The 20221-nt window shown below is 42.2% G+C and overlaps 1 protein-coding gene across 2 annotated transcripts; it reads right to left on the bottom strand.

The window, feature by feature from the left end:
* Positions 1-240: 240 nt before the first annotated feature.
* On the bottom strand, positions 241-20205 carry CLDN34 (claudin 34). Of its 2 annotated transcripts, none has more exons than XM_064483583.1 (3): positions 18495-20205; positions 18095-18223; positions 241-2562 (listed from the first exon to the last, which is right to left on the bottom strand). In XM_064483583.1, exons 1-3 carry the CDS (start codon positions 18611-18613, stop codon positions 1893-1895), a joined length of 918 nt encoding a protein of 305 aa, XP_064339653.1. In that variant the 5' UTR covers positions 18614-20205; the 3' UTR covers positions 241-1892. The 2 variants fall into 2 exon arrangements, with proteins under 2 accessions (XP_064339653.1, XP_064339654.1); XM_064483584.1 differs by lacking the exon at positions 18495-20205 and adding an exon at positions 10896-11032 and having other exon boundaries at positions 18095-18133.
* Positions 20206-20221: the final 16 nt, after the last annotated feature.

Genomic DNA, 20221 nt, shown 5'->3' with positions numbered 1-20221 from the left:
GTACTGTGGATTGAACTCAAGACCTCCTGCATGTTAAGCATGCACTCTGTCATTTGAGGTATACCCTCCACCAACAATTGTGTTGAATAAAGTCTTGTTGTTTTTTTTTAAATCTTAACAACAGAGCCAGATCAAAAGACGTAAGTCCATGGGCTCCATTGCCAAGGATAGGACAATTTGATCATAAAAGGAATAATCTATGCAATAGAGTGAGACACTGAATGTATGGAAACTCACAAGTTATGGTCCAAAACATTTATTAGAGTATTAAAGGAACAGAACATTAGCCAGGTATTTGATTACATTAGGAAATTATTGTTCAGTTTTTTTTGGTGAGATAATGACAATGTAGTTAGGTCTCTCTCTCTCTTTTTTTAGAGGAGTCCTTATTTTTTAGAAATGCATACTGAACCATTTGTGCAAAACAATGAATTGCCAGGTTTGTTACAAAATAAACCAAGGCAGGGGCAGGTTAAGAGTGAGGATACAGAAACATAACTGACCACATCTTGATAATTCTTGAAGCTGAGACTGTCTTCTACTTTTGAACATACCTGACAATTTCCATTAAAAAACACAGAACCAATTTTATAAGTTCACACTGAAAAGCTGAGTTGATATTCAAAACGACAAAGACACAAAAAGGAAAAGTAGGATCACAAAAATAATTTAGGGCATTTGCCCTCCTTACTCTAGAAAGTTAACAATTAGGAGCGGGGGGAAGAAGCATTTACTTTACCTTGTTGTATAAACTGAATTTTAGACTAACAAAGTAGCCATGCTTGACGATGGAAAGCTTTTTAAAAAGCATCCCAGCTAATAAATCTGGCTAAAGTATTCTTATTAGAAGCTATAATTCTTAGTGAAATAACTGATTCAAACAAGGACCATCAATAGATGAAACCTAGGTGTAAATTTGGTGACATTTACAAGAGTGTTCAAGCTTCACAATCCACACATCAATCTTAGCATCACTAAAAGAACAGTTACTGTATACTGCCGGGCATAATGCACTCGGTCTGAAGTACCAGGAACCCCCTGTGAAATACTTTGCTCAAAGAGCTAATCCAAAATCTAAGACTCAACAGGTATTGTATTTAATAACATGACAATTGACCCATTTTCTTTTTTAAGGGCAGAGGAGGTGTGGTGGTAAGGGGGATGTTTAGTTTTAAACTTGGGTCATAGGGACTACCTTGTGTAGGAAACAAAACCTGAAGAAGTATCTCCAAGGCATTTAAAAAGTGTAAGTATTCAATGATAATAAAGAATAACTATTAATGTTCTTTAGGTATAATATAGTTATACAAGGAAATGTCTTTTTATTAGAAAGTAATATCAAAGTATACAGGATGACGGCATATGATATTTGGTGTTTACTTTAAAATCTTTTAATAGAGGGGAAAATGGGATAGATAATGCTAATACGGAAGAATCCTGATAACTGTTCAATCTGGTAAGGGAAGTGACAGAATTCTATAAGGAATTTACACATTTTGGAAGTTTTTACATGATAGAGAGATGTTACTACCATGCCATAAGAAATAGTTTTGGTTGCTTTTAGTATAGGTTTAAGAGGGAGATGTGAAAATCTCAGAAACTATGTCCATACTCCAGGTTTATAGGATTGATTATTTATTAGGCAGTAATTAAAATCCAGATCTGATAAGATCAACTTGCAGGTGGGCAAGATTTTTAAAAAATGAAATTACCTTAACTGAGTCAATGAACCAAATTCAGACACAGAATATAACAGAAAGAAACAATTAGTTACTTTGTGCATAACCGCCATGGTTTTGAAATCTGTGGAAATATTTGATACAGCATCCTGGAAATACTTCCCACAAACTACTGGTAATCTCAGATTTACAAAGTCAACACAATCAGGAATTTTACATTTCTGAAACTTCAGGATGCACTTGGCTATCCAGGGGAAATTTGTAAGAGAGGAAAAACAACCCACTTAACAATATCATGAAGGCAGCCAGACACGCCACTACAATGGCACTGCCAATTCTCTGAGTATCTGGCTTGAAGGGCATATTGAAAGATGGTGGGAAGGCAATCCCCTCTTTGTTCATCACAGAGTAGTAATTCCAGAACACAGCCATGAAGATACAGATACCAGCTGCTATGTTCAGAATTCCTGAAGTGATAAATGAGTTGCAGGTGGCCTTCTTTTCAAGGATTCCAATGTACACATTCCTAAGTGCAAAGATAATGGAGGCTTTTTCTAAAAGCCCTAGAATGCTGGCAACCAGCAGGAGGTTTTGAGGAACACGGATATCAAGAGGGAGGTAAGTATCATGGTACGTGTAATGATGACATGTTGTGGCTCTGCTAGAGTTGTTGACATGATGGTAAATGCAGACTCTCCACATTCCCACAGAGGCCAGACGAGAGGGGAAAAGAGAGGTGTTGTTCATATACCATATTCGCCACTCCACCAGGCCCATGGATACAGTGCCAAGGATCCATCCAATGGTGGCTACAGCAAAACCTGCTACTTGACGATTGGCGCTATTGATGAGCAAGGGCATGGCGGCCACATACCCAGAAGAACTGCAAACAAATACAAGGCATCATGAGATTGGTACCCTCAGGACTGAAACAACACCTCTCCCCAACTCCCACACCCCCCCACCACTATGGGAGAGTAGTGCTTAATTTGAGGGGAAAGTGCTATTATTTGAGACCAGAGACTTCTGACCCTTGTAATCTGCTGGTAGTGGCATAAAGCAAGCAAACTTTGTCAAAGACCATTTGGCAATATTTACCAAAAGGCTTAGAAGGGACAAACCTTCACAATGACATTTTTACTTCTGAGCATTTGACCAAAGATGTGATTAAGACTGGCCACAAACAATAGTATGTATAATATAATCTGGGCTATGAATAGACCTGGAAGTCTATACAATAAATTATGAAGAGACATTTTTAACTGAGTTAGAGGTGCTAAGTTTTTAAAGTTGTTTGTACTGTGAAGAATCACAGACATACGAAATATAACACATAATCTTAAATGTACAGCTGAATGATCATCAGGCAAATACCCAGATAGCCACTGCTCAGTTTAAAATATACAGACAAAATGAAAAACAACCTACTAAATTGGAAAATAATATTTGCAAATGATATGATCATTAAGGGATTGAAACTCAACATATATAAATAGCTCACACAACTTAACATAAAAAAAACCAAACAACCCAATTAAAAAATAAGCAGAACTGAAAAGACAGTTTTCCAAAAAGGAAATGCAGATGCCCAACAGGCACATGAAAAGATGTTGAAGACTGCTAATCCTCAGGCAAACATAAATCAAAACCAAACAAGATACCACCTCACACCTTTCAAAATGGCTATTGTCAAAAAGACAGCAAATAACAAATTTTGGAAGGATGTAGAGAAAAGGGAATCCATATACACTTTGGTGGGAATGTAAATTGATATGCAGCCACTATGGAAAGCAGCACGAACGCTCCTTTAGAAAACAAACAAAAAAAAGCTACCAAAGGACCAGCAATTCCACTCCTGGGTATATGATATATATAAAAAAAAAACCCACAAATTTAAAAAGATATATATATGCAAATGTTCATTAGCAGCATTATCTACAACTGCCAACATATGGAAGCAACCTAACTGTTGACTGACAGTTGAATGGATAACCAAGATACACATGCGTACACAAACACACACACACATACATCAATGGAATACTACTGAGCCATAAAAATGAAAAATTGTCATATGCAGCAACATAGATATACTTGGAAGGCATTATACTAAATGAAGTCAGTCAAACAGAGAAAGACATATATTGTATGATATTTATATGTGAATCTAAAAATAACAACAAACTAGTGAATATAACAAAGAAGAAGCAGACTCAGATACAGAGAACAAATAGTGGTGGAGGGGGTGGAAGGAATACAGGGGTGGGGAAGATACAAACCATTAGGTGTAAGATAAGCTCAAGGATATATTGTATAACAGTACAAATATAGCCAATATTTTACAATAACTGTAAATAACTTTAAAAATCATATTAAAAAACAATAGAGAAAAGACACTCTCTTTAGCAAGTCATGTTCAGAAAGCTAGACAGCCGCAAGTAAATTAATGAAGTTAGAACACTCCCTCACTTCATATACACAAAATTAAACTCAAATGGCTGAAAGCCTTAAATAAAAGACATGGCACCATAAAAATTCTAGAAGAGAACATAGGCAAAATAGTCTTGACATAAATTGTAGCAATGTTTTCTTAGGTCAGCCTCTCGAGGCAAAAGAAATAAAGGCAAAAATACACAAACAGGACCTAATCAAATTTAACAGCTTCTGCAAAGCAAAAGAAACCATAAACGAAATGAAAAGACAACATATAAAGGGGAAAAAAATCTGCAAATGATGTAACTGATAAGGGCTTAATTTTCAAAATATACAAACAGCTCATACAGCTCAATATCAAAAAAAAGAAATAACCCAACCAAAAAGTGGGCAGAAGACCTTAACAGACACTTCTCCAAAGATAACATACAGATAGCCAAAAGGCACATAGAAAGATGCTCAAAATCAGAGAAATGCAAATCAAAACTACAATGAGATATCATTTCACATGACTCAGAATAGCCATCATTCAAAAATCCACAAATGACAAATGCTGGAGAGGCTGTGGAGAAAAAGGAACCCTCCTACACTGCTGGTGGGAAGGCAGTTTGGTGCAGCCAGTATGGAGGTTCCTTGAAAAACTAAAATTAAAAACTAAAAACTAAAATAAATCCTGGACATATATGCGTAAAAGATGAAATCTCTGATTTGAAAAGATACATGAACCTCATGTTCACAGCAACACTATAATAGCCAAGACGTGAAAGTGGGTAAAGAGGCTGTGATATATTTATACAATGGAATACTGCTCAGCAGTAAAAAAAAAAAAAAAAAAAAAGAATAAAGTAATACCATTTTCAGCAATATGGATGGACTTGAAGACCATTATGCTGAGTGAAACAAGTCAGATAAAGACAAATATCATATGTGATCACTTATATGTGGGATCTAAAAAAAAATTATGTAAGTGAATTTATTTACAAAACAGAAACAGACTCACAGACATAGAAAGCGTACCTCAATTTCCAAAGGGGAAAGTGGGGGAAGGATAAATTAGGACTATGGGCTTAGCAGATACGTACCACTATATATAAAACAGAAAAATAATAACAATTTACTGTATAGCACAGTGAACTATATTCACTATCTTATAATAAACTATAATGGAAAAGAATGTGAAATTGGTGAATCACTATGCTGTACGCCAGAAACTAATGTAACACTGTAAATCAACTGTACTTCAATTAAAAAGAAAACTGACCTTTCAATTTTAAAATGATTGTATAAAAAAGATATATAATATCACCACTTCCTAGTTTGTCTTTATAGTTTTTCTCCTCAGAATGGACCGCTGAACATTACTTCAATTCTGCCCATTTTTCAAAATAGGAATCAAGCACTTGGCATTCCTGTGTGATTGACTTCTTTCACTCAACACTGTGTTTATGACCTCAGATTATGATTTATTTTAATAACGTCTGACTGTTCAATATTTTCAGGAATTTCTGCCATGAGCTTGATTTTTTGAATAAGAAAAAGAGTATCAATGACTTCATTAAAGTTTTGAAGCAATGAAGAATTAATTAATTCTGTTATACAAATATACTATAATATGTACTAAGTATTAAAGTAATTAACTCATCATAATATTTATCAGATATGAGTAGAAGGCAAAAGTACATGGTGGGTCAAATTTAAAATGCAGATAATAAACATGTAAGTATGTAGGTATGATCTTATTTTTGATCATAAAATATGCTGGAAAGTTACAAAAGAAGATGCATCTAACTTTTGGCACTACTAGTGATTTCTTATGTTTTAAGGTAAAAAGATTTGCTTTAATGGGGAAAAATGTGTGGGGCACCTGAAGTGATGTCAGCACAGACGTGAATAATTGGAGAGGCAGGAGCAGGCACTGAAGCCAGTTCATGGAGAGTATCGAGGGGTCCAGACTTGATTATGGGGGTGGTCACAGCTCAGAGGGAGGAACAGGGAGGGATTTTGAAAGACTGATACCACAATCCCCTCTCAAGGCCAGCATGCTCTTAGCAAATACCATATTTTAAAGATCATTCTTTATGGCCAGATAATCCTGAGCAAATTATTTTGAAGAAATAATTTATAAAAGACATATGGGCAGGAAATCAGTCAGTTTGAGTTTGAGTATTTCTTTGGAGATAACTATAAAAGCTGCCAGGTAGGATTTCAATGTTCAAGGTAACTGAACATGTTGTTACATGTTGTATCAGGAGACATTGGGAAAGGAAGGGTACCCGGGAAGAGGAGAAGATGATGCAGCACATCTCTACTCTGGCTGCACTGGGCACCTTTTCAAGAGTGTAGATTGAGTCAATTGCATGGAGGATGTGGATGGGGCGCAGATATTTTAAAAGCTCCTAGGTGGTTCCACTGTGCAACTAGGGTGTGAAAACCACTGAATGCAGCAAAGCAGAAACATTTTGAGGGAAGGGATAGATGAGGGAAGTGTGTCATCTCAGTGGGCTTCTGCTTGAGTAAGGGATGCTGTCCACTCCAGAGGGGAGCAGGCTAGAAGAAAAAGCTTGTCAGAGACTATGCAATGGTTACAATTGGGAGATAAAGGGATTTGAAAATGAAAAGCAGTATGTTCCTATTCAGAGTTTCATCACCTGCATTTACAGTGGCCCAGGACAGCCCTGGTGTGTCACCCTTTTTTAGGATGTGGTGCCCACAGGAGAGGCTGCCAGAGCAAGAGGGTTTAGGCCTTGGGTGTGTCTTTCTGGATTAGGAAACAGACTAGCAACACTGGCTGCCCAAGAGATTGTCACATAATGTGAATGTGGCAGAGATGTAAAAATGAAAATTTTCATCTTAGGCTTCAGACTCAGCTCCAAGTCCCCATCATATCCACAACAGAGCAGCCAGTTGTCAGTTGCCTACAGTATTGAATGATGACACAGTAAGCAAGAAGGGGAAAAGATTTTCATGAACTATACAAAAATTAAATCTAATATACCCTTAGTGGTTTTCTCTTCACTCATCACAACTTTCCAATTATCTCCTCAGTCCAATAATACAGCAAGAACAGGAAATCTGTCAATCCCAATAAATGTTTAAAAGATACCTGTTCTTCTAGAAATAGGTCCTTAAAGGATGCAGACAAAAAATGCCCTCAAGGTCTAAGCCTGCTGCAGAGAAGATCCTCAATCATTTGTACAACGAAAAGTCAAATACGAGGAAAACAAATGACTTGTTTTTACTAGTTCTAGTTATATTAACTGTTGCACACATCTTTTTATCTCCAGTATTTGTGCCAGAGTGTTTTGTTTTCCTATCATTCTACCTGGTAAAAAGATCTCAGACCCAGTGAAATACTACTTCACAATTCAACAAGATGGCTACTATCAAAAAAAAGGAAAACAGCAAGTGTGCCAGGATACAGAGAAACTACAACACTTGTGCTTTGCTAGTGGGATTACAAACCAGTACAATAGCTGTATGGCTATTCCTAAAACAAACAAACAAACAAAAAATAGACCTTGTATGATCCAGCTGTGTCTCTTCTGGATATACATACCCCAAAGGGAAAGTAGGCAGCTGAACAGATACTCATCCATACATATTTATAACAGCATTATTCGCAAGGGCTAGGATGTGGAAGCGACCTGATTCTCCATCCCTGCATGAACGGATGGACAAAATGTGGTCCATCCATTCACTACAGTGTTTCCAGTCTTAGAATGGAAGGAATTCTGTCACATGCTACAGGATGGATGGACCTTGAAGACTAACGATGCTGAGTGAAATAAGCCAGTTACAGAGAGACAAATGCTGTATGATTCCACTTATACGCAGCACCTAGAGGACACAAATTCCTAGAGACACAGAAAGAAGAAGGTGGGTACTAGGGGCGGAGGGAGGGAGGAATGGGCAATGAGAGTTCAACGAGGACAAAAGTTTCAGTTTAAGAAGACGGAAAATTTCTGGGGACGGATGAGGATTGCACATTCAACCGTATGTTTAAAAATGGAAAAATGCTAAGTCTTGTCTATGTTACCACAACAAAGCACACACAACAAAGAAGGCAGAGCCTCTACTGACCATTCTCCAAGCAAATGGCTGTCTGTGGCCAAGGACAGCGACCTCAGTGGGCTAGAGTTGCTCATGACCCACGGCTCCTCTAGGACATCTTCCACTCTGTGCTGGCTCCTCGGTGAGGGCAGAGCTGAACACTCTGCAGCACTGTGAGCCTGGACTTCGAGTCCACAGCCTTCCACGGAAAACGTTCCATTGTCCACACCTCAAGAATTCCCTGTTGCTAGGTCACGGGTTCCATGACAGCACCTATTTTTTCTTCCCTGATGGGGGGAGTATGTTTACTAATGGACCGTAAGAGTCCACTGGCAAGATTTACGTGGCCAATCCAGACATGTCCCTTCACCACTTTGTCCTCCCCCAGAAGTGGTAGCTAACTCCTCTCCCCCGGAGTGTGACATGTTTAAAGCAACGGCATCCCATACATGCAGGTGTTCGCAGACGTGGCACACACACTGTGGGGGTTCCGTCGTCAAACTCTGCTGACACCTGACACATTCAGAAACATGCCCTTCACTCATGGGAAATGACCTCCTTCCGCTTGAGTCTCGGGGTCACGTGAGTAAGGCAGTGTGGACGCTGTGAGGGAAGTCCTCACGGGTGAGATATCAGTCAGCTGAGATGGAGAAGAGCCTCAGAGGGGGCTTCTGTGAGGAATGAGACACGTCAGGTCAGCTAGCCAGCACTGGGGACGAAGTCTTACGTCCTTTGCTCACAGCGTTTCCATGCTAAGACACTGATCCCAAGGAAGCGAGCAGAGAAACGTACAAAGAAGTTAAGTGAAACACACAGCCAGTGAGCTTTCGTAAGTCAGGTCACAACTGGGATGAAGAGGAAGAAAAAGCCCATTTGGAGGATCCATGCAGTAAACCATTGTACAGCCTTATAATGGGACAGCAAATCCACGTGATATTGGATGAGGAAAAATTTCCCAATATTGCTAAATTAAAAGCCGATTTCAAAAATATGTAAATAGCATAATGCTGTTACTTTTAGAAAAGGGGGGAGGACAGGAGAAGATGGAGATGTGGGAACATCTTCCCCGACATGGCAACGTCTCTCTGACAAGCCTTGGCCCCCCTTACCTGTACAGGAAGGAAACGACTCTTCTAGGGATGGAAAGGGACAGTGGACAGTAAGGGCCTAACAAAGCCTCACTTCACATGGGTAAATCCTGGCCGTGCTGCAGGGGCAGCTGGCAAGCCAAAGGCAGAGCTGCTGGTGGGGAGGGTGGGGTGGGCCCTGGGGAACTCTGGTGGGATGCTGGCCAGGTCACTACTGGTAGATGGTTCTTCATAAACGCTAAAGGGCAGCAAATATGGACCAATGTGGGGTTTTTGGTTTTTTTTAACTTAAAAAAATTTATTTAATTTTTTGTTCAGGGGGGAGGTAATTAAGTTGATTTATTTTTTTAATGGTGGTACTGGGGGTTGAACTCAGGACCTCATGCATGCTAAGCATGCACTTCACCAGTTGAGCTATACTCTCCCACTGCGTGGGTTTAATATAAATTGTTAGCTACGGATACACACATGTTCATTTACGTATACATGTGTTTTTGCCTAATTTCTATCATGACAAAGCTTATTTGGGTAAAACTGTATACAGAAATCCTATTTAAAGACCATGGCCTTATATGGAGACAGAGAGAGGGTCCCCTTCCTGCTCAGGGGACAGACAGAGGGCAGCTCCTTCATCTCCAACACTCAGCCCAGCCTTCCGGCCAGGAGCTGCCGCCCTTGGGACGGTGCCTCTCAGGACACATGGGCACTCCGACTGACATTAAATTTTTAAACACAAGGGAGAGGCAATTCAAGCACAAATATACTTGGGAAACCCCGAGTAAAAGTTAAATGAGTTTCCTTACTGCAGGCTGATAAAATCCATTTTCACATCTTGAGGTGTGGGGAAGTCACTCTGGCTTATACTTGAGTTCACTTCAATTTGATGGTGACTAAAACAGCCTGCCTAGGGGCTGTCACACATGCACAGCACATCTGCTTTCCTGATGAAAGGGCACACTGACCAGAACTCAAGAAGGTCCGCGTCAAAGATGAAATGCCCCGCTTCCTGGGACGCCCACACTGGTCCTCCTCGGATAAGACCCCCTTCCCAGGGGCCCAGGCCACAGTCTACCTGCCATAGTTGTCAGTGCTGCTCTGGCTTCTTGACCCCTTAAAGAAAGGTATCGGTGACTTGTTTAATGTTCTCTGTTCTGACGAGATATAACTGTGCTGAAAATCTGTGCTTCCCAGGAGCAGGTTCTCAGAGTCACCTGGGGAGCTGGCCTCCTGGTTATAGTCCTCAGTTAGGCTCAAATAAAACTCTTTTCTAGTCTTACCATTTTTTATTATTTTTGTGGACAAGGCTCTCTGGTAACTGGGCTCTGCTCTGAGGAGTCCTCAGTAAGGAATGCTCAGCAGGGCTGCCGGCACCAGGAGCACCCAACAGGAAGGAGTTTTCCTGACAGTGGCCCAGCAACGAGAGCCCAGGCCCTGTCCATGTCTGGAACCTCTAAAAGCCAGCATCCGTCACCGCCGCCCTCGTGTCTCTGAGATCGCCCTCCTTTGGGAGTAACACTAGGCTCGCCTAGGAAGAGACCCACGTGTCCCAGGAGGGCCTCCCCAGTGCCCTCTCCCGGTGACAGCCCTCCCAGCGCCCTCCCAACACGCCTCCATCTCCAGACACCTGACACGTTCGGAAACATACCCTTCACTCATGGGGAATGATCTCTTTCCGCTTGAGTCTCGGGGTCACTTGAGTAAGGCAGTGTGGACGCTGTGAGGGAAGTCCTCACGTGTGAGAGATCGGCCGGCTCAGATGGGGAAGAGCCTCAGAGGAGACTTCTGTGAGGAATGAGACATGTCAGGTCAGCTAGCCAGCACTGGGGACGAAGTCTTACGTCCTTTGCTTACAGCGTTTCCATGCTAAGACACTGATCCCAAGGAAGCGAGCAGAGAAACGTACAAAGAAGTAAGTGAAACACACAGCCAGTGAGCTTTCGTAAGTCAGGTCACAACTGGGACGGAGGAAGAAAAAGCCCATTTGCAGAATATGTAAACCATCGTACAGCCTTATAATGGCACAGCAAGTCCACATTATGTTGGAAGAATAAGGAAAATTTTCCCAGTATTGCTAAATTTAAAGGACCCCATCTCCAGACACCAGCACAGGAGAGGCTGAAGGGCGGCGCCAGGAAGGTCGAGGTTGGGCACGCAACACGCAAAACTGAGGCTGTAGCACCGGTGAAGGGAAAGTAATCCTTGTTTCTTTTCCCCAGCGGTTAATACTGGCTTCTGAGTGTCAATGTGGTGGGCATGCACAGCGCCGCAAGCCCCCTACCCTACCGTTTAGTCCATCCTATAGCCCATCGGGTAAAATCTTAAATGACCGGTCTAATTACAGTTAACTAAAAAAAGTAATGGCTTTAGAGGCCACTCAGAAGGAGGCCCAACATCTAAAACAAAGGAAGCCGCAAATGCCCACTGCGGACGACGTGTCCTAGCTGGCCTCAGGAAGGGCTTCCCCAAACATTCGCGCTTTAACGAGGTAGAAGCCCTAACACAAGATCATAAGAGCAGTAGCCAAAACCCCAGAAAATTATTGGAAATTGTCTTTAAGTTTTATAATCCTAAAGAAGACAAGAACGGAAAGCCAGTTAACATTATAATCGTAACTCGCCTGGGGGCCTTTACTAGACAAAAAACCAGAGGCCAGAAGGGAGATAAGAAAAAGCCAGCTGGGACTATTAATCAGTGTGTCTACTGCAAAGCAGAGGGACACTGGAGAAAGGACTGCCCAAAACTAAAACCAGAAAAATATAAGGAAGAACAAACACCTTCCATTGTAAAGGTCACCCAGGAGCCTTAGGTAGAACTGACAGTGGGGTCTCACCTGGTAGACTTTCAAACTTCTAACTTCTGTCCCAGTACCAATGACTCAGCTGCTGTTACGGCCTCTGGAATGCTAACTTTGAGAAAGGGAGTAATTTGGAAACAAATAGAAATCTTGAATGTCTTCTATAGAGGTTAGTAAAAATGTTTAGCTATCTAGACAGGCAACTTTCACTTGTTCCGTCTACCAGAAACCCAATTTGAATCCAGCCTCCTGTAACTGATGAGTTTTACATTGTTGTACCTGATTTCATGGCTAAAATTTTAAAAGTGGGAACTATGAGGGTTCTGTGTTTGTGTGTTTGTATGTACGTGTATGTGTGTTGCCAAAATAAATTTGTTAAAGAGCTCTATTTAATTGGCTTAAAGGAAATTAAGTGCTTATATAAAAACTTAGAAATATTTTGAAAACTGGCCAGAATGAAAATCGGGTTCATGTGATCTAAAAAATACAGTACTGAATCAATCAATACCTGGTATTTAAAGCTAGCTTAACTTTACTGGTTTGATCAATATAGACATGTCTTTAGCTTCATTAATGTTAAACATAGAACTATTACTGTACTTAGGTTTAAGAGAAACCCAGTAAGACCTTGTCTATCTGTTACAAATTTGTCAGCAAGAAAAATAACTTGGTATGATATTCTTGTAAATAACTTAACTGCAAATGAGAAAGAACTTTTGGGTAAACCCTTTAGAAATGATTATTTCAGAAATGTCTACTCAAATGATCTCCCCCTGATATTTGGTAACTTGAAATTTTAGAGTTGTGCTAAACTAAGTTAAATGATGGACGCTTATGAAATAGGTAGGTCATTTTCCGATAAAATAAGATATTAAAACATTAATTACTGAATATTGACTTCCTCTTACAGAGGAGCTACAGATATTTAGGAATAAATATTAATAAATGTTTGGTGCCACCCTGAAATATCCTGTACTACTAAGGGAAACGTCTCTGTATGCTAGGAAAGTAATATGAGTATGTAAAAGAAGGTATGAGGAATGCAATTATATTTTGTTAATGGAAAAAGAGTGACTGTGTCCTAAAGCTGGTTGCTTCTGAATGAAAAAGAAAATAAGGGACAAAATAATATGGATACAGAAAGTTGTGGAAGGTTTGTAAAAGAGGAACCCTGAGGAAAGAGTTTTGTACACGGTCAGGATTGGTTAAGTTTAAAATAAATTTAGTCAAGTAAATGAATCTTAGAAGTAAGCTGGTCCGAGACTAGATTTGGTTCTCTCTCTCTTTGTTAAGAGAATGAAGTTTTCTCACAATGTTAATCTGCCTTTAGTAACAGATTATAAAGTTTCTTTTACTCCTTAAGTGATCTGTACTGTATTTACCTTTGAAGTATTTAATTGTTGATGAGTAATCACTGTTTCACAGTGATCCATGCTTTTATCTGACCAAGTGATTAACAAGCTTCTAAATATCAAATTTTCATGAGAATTCTTTTGACCTCCAGCTACATCTGGGATGCTTCAGAGGGCCCCTGAAACATCCCAAAGAGAGATTTTAAACTACTAAGTTTCACTTGGTATGTTAAATCACATGGAAAGTACTGTCAAACGAACAATAAATCTTCTTAGGTTATATTATAAGAAAAATATTATTACTATAGATATTCTAAAAATTATATGAAATCCCTTAAAAAGCCTGATATGTCTGAAATGTTACCAGTCACAATTCTGGTTATTGTAACCAGGTTTCTTTGTGGTTTACATTGTAACTAGGTGTTTAACCATGCTTTTAAGTCTTATGTCATTTATAAACAAAAGTATAGTTGTTTTATTCTGATGCTTTTGCAAAATGCTTTCTTTCAAGGAGATTTACTGGCTTCTGATAAATTTCAGATTATACCCCTGAACTAAACGGGGTTAAAAAAAATTTTTAAGTCTGATGGAAGCTGATTTCATAAAACTGTAAAAAAAAAAAAAAAAAAAAAAAAAGGTGGGGGAGGGGTTAGTTACATGGGACTAAGTAACCTGATAAATATGGTTATAATTTTTGGTTTTGTCTGAAATATTACTGGCTATTAATCAGTGTTCTCCAGATATAAAAAAGCCCTTCTCCTCAAGCTAATTATGACTTACAGCAATTTGGTGAACTACACCTTTGTAAGTAAAATCAAAACATTTATCTTCTTCTCTCTCCCTGATCCCTCCAGGAATTGGAAAATCTTCCCAATAGCTTTATTAGGTAAGTTTTAGAAAGGTCACCTCCTAACAAGTGCAGAAATCTCAAGATATCTTGGGGACTTCAAAAGGGGAAAAATTCACCTAAATGTGTAAGACAAAATCTGTAACAGGCCCTTCATGTGACTTTCCTGGCCTTGAGGCCTTTTGGAAATTGAGATCCTTTCTGAGGAATTCTAATACAGCCAATTTAGAAGAGCCCGTATGATCAATTAAACTGTACTTGGCTGTATTTGATAAAAATGAGGGTAACCTTAGAAAACAAACTATATTTCAGTAAATATTAAATTCTAGTTTTGTTAATTGAGGTCTATATTTACCAAGACTCTCTTGCCAGATCATTCCTTGCTGTTGTGTTACACTGTTGCAAAGTTTGATTAAATTATTGAAAGGACACTCTAGGTTTGTTTTTGAAGCTCAGTAATCAAATCTATCCTTGGATAAAGATCCGATGCCCCATCACCTGCAACCAGGGGATTATACATACTGGAAGAGACGTGATTTAAAGAACTATCTTCAGCCTGGATAAAAGGACCCTTATATCAGGTACTCTTAACTAGAGCGTACACAGCAAAAACTGAAGGAGACTGGCTTTTGGATTAATTTCCAGTCAAAAACAGCCACTGCCCTGGACCGCCCTATAAAGAACTGCTCCTTAGAACAATGCTCAAGTAGGGAAGAAGCTACCACACCAGGAAGAAAAAAAAAGATACCTGAGGTAGACAGCTGACCCAAGACAGCTGATCAGGCCTGTATAACAATTACTTTGAAAACTGCTCATATCTTTGCTTATAAACCAATACAGCTGCTAGGTTTATGGTCAGTTACCCATACCTAGTAATTCTGTGTTACTTTGATGGGATTCCCTACTCCAAGGCTCTAACTAGATAGCCCTTAGAAAATTCATTCTTTTAAAAAAAAAAATTATAGTTCTATTTAGGTCACTATTGACATTACAAGGTGGGAGCCCTCACCCGGCCAATTAATAATACCTTCTCAGAGCCAGGCCATAAATATAAATTTTCTTGTAAGATCACTCAAGCTCTATCAAGGCAACAAGCAAAATTTCAGCCAAAGAATATAACCTTCCTCAGTTATAGAAAAGACTTTTATGGTTAACAACAGGGTATGGACATTTAAGTTTAAAGGCTTTCTTGTGTTAAAAAATAAACAAACTATACTAAGAATAATTAACCTAATAACACTAGGAAGTTTGGCTGGTGTCTTATAAACAATGCCTGTATAACATCATCCTTAAAGGTAAGGATGGGTACAGAACAGACTGGGGATGCCCTGAGCCGCACATAATGGAAGTTCTTAGCATAAATTCTTACTTATGACCTTACTGATACTGCTAACTATTTGGTTTGTATTTTGCCTGTTTTACAAAATTGTTATTTCTTGCATTAATAAGTGTGTGACTGAACCTCTGATAAAATGACCAGGCAACTTAAAACAGCAGGCCAGATATACACTTCTGTATGAGACCAATGATTTTAATAGTGCAAGTCGAGACATGGGAAGAAGCACAAGAGGGAACGTTCTCCTGGACCACAGCAGATGAGTGAGACAGCTGGTCCAGAGAATTTGCTACTGTTAGTAAGGCCTAGGCCCATGTTAGAACACTGGGTGGCCTATCCACAAAATCCTCACCTGACCTAGGAACAAGCATTCCTAGCCCCATGGGATGAAATGCCGTGCCAAGCCATGGTCAAATTTATGATCACGAGGGCACTTGCCATCTGCCTCTACAAGGACCAGATCACGTTGGCACTTGCCATCTACCTATGCTTGGATTCAATTGTGAGCCACTGCAGCTGCTGACCTCCAACACCCCCTTAAAGGAGTTCTGGGTGGAAATCAGGAATGAGGTGCTTTGCGCTCTGGGAAAACTGGCAGAACAGGCCTTCAGATTGTTAGGTATTTTCAGAAGATTTTATGAGCCCCAATTCTTGCATCTTCTCATATGTGGAAAAGCACTAAAATCATTAGTGGTGACATCTGCTTTGGCTGCTAAGGAGAGAAATGCATTTGAAAACCAAAATGGAATAACTGTAGCTCAGACATCCAAGGTAAAACCAGGTAACCATTACAGATGTGATTTCAGACACGTTTATTGCTGAGAGACTGAGTTTCCTGAGTGGTGTCAAAATTGGGAAGCCACCAGCCAATCTCAAAGCAGTGTCTGTTGGCAACTTGTAGCTGCAACCTTATGGGCTTAAGTTCTCCTCTTGTAGTTACTGAGTTCCTAGATCCACACTGCCTGTTTTACTTTCATACCAGATGCATCCAGGAACATCACAACTGCCCTGGAGGACAGGAAGCAACAAATGCACAATGTACGGAATTCAGAGGTATGAGGGAGAAGTTACATCTCAAGTTAACTCCTGGTTCTCTGGCCCCTTTCCATGGATGCCCCCAAGGTCTCAGATCTATCCTTATGGGGGTCCAGCAGTTTTTCTTATCACTACGGTTAATAGAAGTAGGTACACATGTAATATTTAGACTGATAGTCTTCTGTTGTCTAATGTGTGAACAATGAACAACTAAGACTCTTCCTAGACCCCCAGCCATGTGGCAAGATCAGGTTCACTCACTCCACCTCAGAAACCCCGGAACGACGCCCCCGCTCAGCAGGAAGCAGCCAGACAAATACGATGCCCACTTCCCTATTTCCATAGAAATGGAATGAGACAAACTGACAGTGGGGATTTTGAAAGAGAAATAACGAAACGGCTGCACTTAGGCTAACTAATTCCGGCTGCACTTAGGCTAACTAATTCCCGGCCTTGTACTTGCCGTTTGCTTTTAAAACGCTCAGCAAATCTGACTGACCGGACCCTGCCCCCGCCCCAGGCCCACTGTTACAATTAGAGTTGGAGTTGGAGTTACTAATTTTCCTGTTTTACCTCACCCTGGCCATTGAAATTTACAGTCATGTTTGGATTCTGCGGCATTCCCCTAGAAAGGGAGTCGCCAGACGACAACCTCAGGAGACTGACCAGACCCTCCGAAGTTCCTCCTGGCGCCTGATGAGTCTGATCAGATAAAGAAGGTTGCAGGCTGATGACTCTCCAGACCATCAGATGGTCCCATAATGCTGGACAGACTTGCGCCAAGATTCAGGAGGAAGCTTCACCGGAGACTCCTGTTGATTGCTACCCCCTTTTACTCTCCAATTTGTTCACTATATAATCACTAAGCCCCAACCCTAAGGCAGGCTCACAGTTCTGAAGGCACGAGCCTGCTGAGTCCGCTTTGCCCGGCAAAGTAATAAAGCTGCCTCTTTTCTTCTAAGCTCCAAGACCCGGTCTGTGAATTCTTTGGCTAGTCAGGGACGGGGGCCGATCTTTGGGGAACACACTGGCAGCAGGCACAGAGGGGACCACCACAGATAAGCATGGGGGCAACCCGTTGAGGGCTTTGGGTTTAGAGGGCCAGAGTCTTCTGGAAACTCAGGAACTCCAAGAGCTTCACCGCGGCAGAGAAACCAAGCATGACCACTTATGCCCGGTGAGCCCCGCACGCCTCCGCCTTCGGCCTAGGAAGGACATGCCGCAGGTCCGCTTTAAAGGTCCCCTACAGCCAGCGGAGGAAAAGTGCCACAGTGAAGGACAACCTCCTTTAAAACGGAGGGAAACTCTTCCTTAAACTTTTCCTTCTGAAAACAATTTTGGACTCGCAAAGAAAAGCTGCCGACAGCACAAACATGTCCACGTCCTCTTCACCCAAGACTTCCCAAGTGGAAACAACGCATGACCACAGCACGATGCTCTGAGGCAAGAAATGAACGCGGACCACCCGTGGAGCACAGACCTCGTCCAAACCGCGCCAAGCGCCCCGCTCACGTCCTCCTCCCGCTGCAGGCTCCCGCGTCGCATCGCCGCTGCCTTGGGTCCTGCCAGTTGGCAGCCGCCCTTCTCTTGATCTTCATCGCCTTGGCACCTTTTAAGACAACTGGTCAGTTTTGTTTTGTTTTGTTTTTTATGTATTTCCCCTACTTTGGGTTTGTCTGATGCATTTTTGGCAAGAACACGCGGGAAGGGAGGCAGTGCCCTGCTCACAGCACCCTGTGTACAGGGACCACATGCCTCATTCCCCTGCCAGCAGACGCACAAACAACACCTCCCCACACAGGCCTTGTGCGGCTGGAGAGTGCTGCCTACCTGGCAGGCCTTGTGGTTGAATTTCCAAGTGTAAGTAGGAGCAGGCTTACCTGGAGCTCTTACAGCTAAGCTGCAGGGCCTCTCCTGGCACCACCTCTCCAAGGTCTGCGGGTGGGGACTGGGCCTCCAGAGATGCGCTGGCCGGGGCCTCTCTGTGCCCCTCCTCCATCTCACTCCCTCCGGCTCAGGAGGCACTGGAACTGTCACCAGCAGTTTTTGGATCTGGCGGTAGAGTGGGGAATAACACAGCTTGGCTTTAGTGGGAAATGTTTACTGGCCCTTGTGACTCAACGTGCGCATATACAAGAACACACCCACCGTGCATGGGGTCTCTTCTTTTAATGGGAAACACGGAAACCACACACTCAGAACACCCGTGCTCGTAGGGTGCAGACCCACGTCAGTACAACCAGCAGGTGTGAAAAGACAGCTCAACATCTGATGTGTCCCCATGTCCGACACTGTCTCGGCGTACCCAGCGCAGCTGATGGGCCCATGCAAAGAGCAGGGGAAACTCACCAGAGCAGGTCATCAGCCCGAGCGCACACATGCTCAGGGACAAAACCCCGAGCATCCTCAGGGGCGGGTGACGGAGTGGGGCACGAGCATCGCTGGACCAAGCAGACGCACCGCCTGACAGCCACCTACAGCCGCACCGCCTGACAGCCACCTACAGCCGCATTTCAGTTGCTTTGTGTATGCACTTCTTGATCCTTGAGAACTCAAATGAGAAGCTGAAGCAGCCTGGCAGAAGCTGGAAATGACAACATGTGTGTGGCACTTGTGGACTTCTTAAAATCTGTGATTTGTGTCAATTTTTTCCTGTTCTAAGTAAAAATTCACTCTCCTAATCTTGAATCATTTTTATTAGAATCCCTCCCTCCCTCTCAGATGCCTAGCCTCTGCGTCCCACAAACCTGCTCCACAACAGAAACGTTTCTAGTCCCCGAACCAGAAGCGATCACCAACTTGGGCGGTGGTGACGGACGTGTTCCGACGTGGGGAAGGCGTCTCCTCCAGGTCCCGGCTGGACGGCCGACGACAGGGGCGCAGCCGCACCCGCAGCACTCAGCCGACCCCCATGGGTTCTAATAAGCACGTCAACATATCAGTTCACGTGGCCACACAACAGCTCTGCTCCAACGACAAGAGGAGGAAGCGGAGACTCGGGGAGGCTGTCACTTGCTCACAGCCGTACGACTTGAAGTGGCAGAGGTGGCTTTGCTCCGGGAACTCGGCTTCGGGTCCTGAACGCTGTAGCACGACGCTGCATCAGACCTGGTGCGGGAGACGGGGTCCGGCGACTGCCACCACTCTTCGCAGCCCCCGTAGCCACACTACACCACGTGAAGTTATAGTTCTCTCCACTAAAGGGCTGGAGCACGTCCCACACCCTCTGACTTGGGGTTTGGCTGTGGGACTTGCTTGGCCATGGAAGGTCAGCAGGTGTGACAGGACCAGAGATGTGCAAAGCACCCCAGGGACTGGGCTGCTTCTCCTGGGCACGTGCCACTGACACGCCCAGGCCAAACTGCTAGTCCCGGGAGGAAGATGACGAGCACACAGAACAGCCTGATCTACAAATTCACAAGCTAAAGGAACACTTCTCACTATTCCCTGCTGAGATGTGGAAGTGTTTGATACGCAGCATTATCATGCAAACAGCTGACCACACAACCTGTGTCCCTGAACTCTTCTTGACTGCAAACTGACTGGCCTTACTAGACTGACATCAGTAGTCACCAACATACACGCGCACAATCAATCCCACAATTTA

This window comes from Camelus dromedarius, chromosome Y, assembly GCF_036321535.1.
Source record: "Camelus dromedarius isolate mCamDro1 chromosome Y, mCamDro1.pat, whole genome shotgun sequence".
Taxonomy (NCBI): Eukaryota; Metazoa; Chordata; class Mammalia; order Artiodactyla; family Camelidae; genus Camelus; species Camelus dromedarius.
The sequence above is the reverse complement of the archived record's forward strand: the minus strand, read 5'-3'. Positions and strand labels throughout refer to the sequence as shown.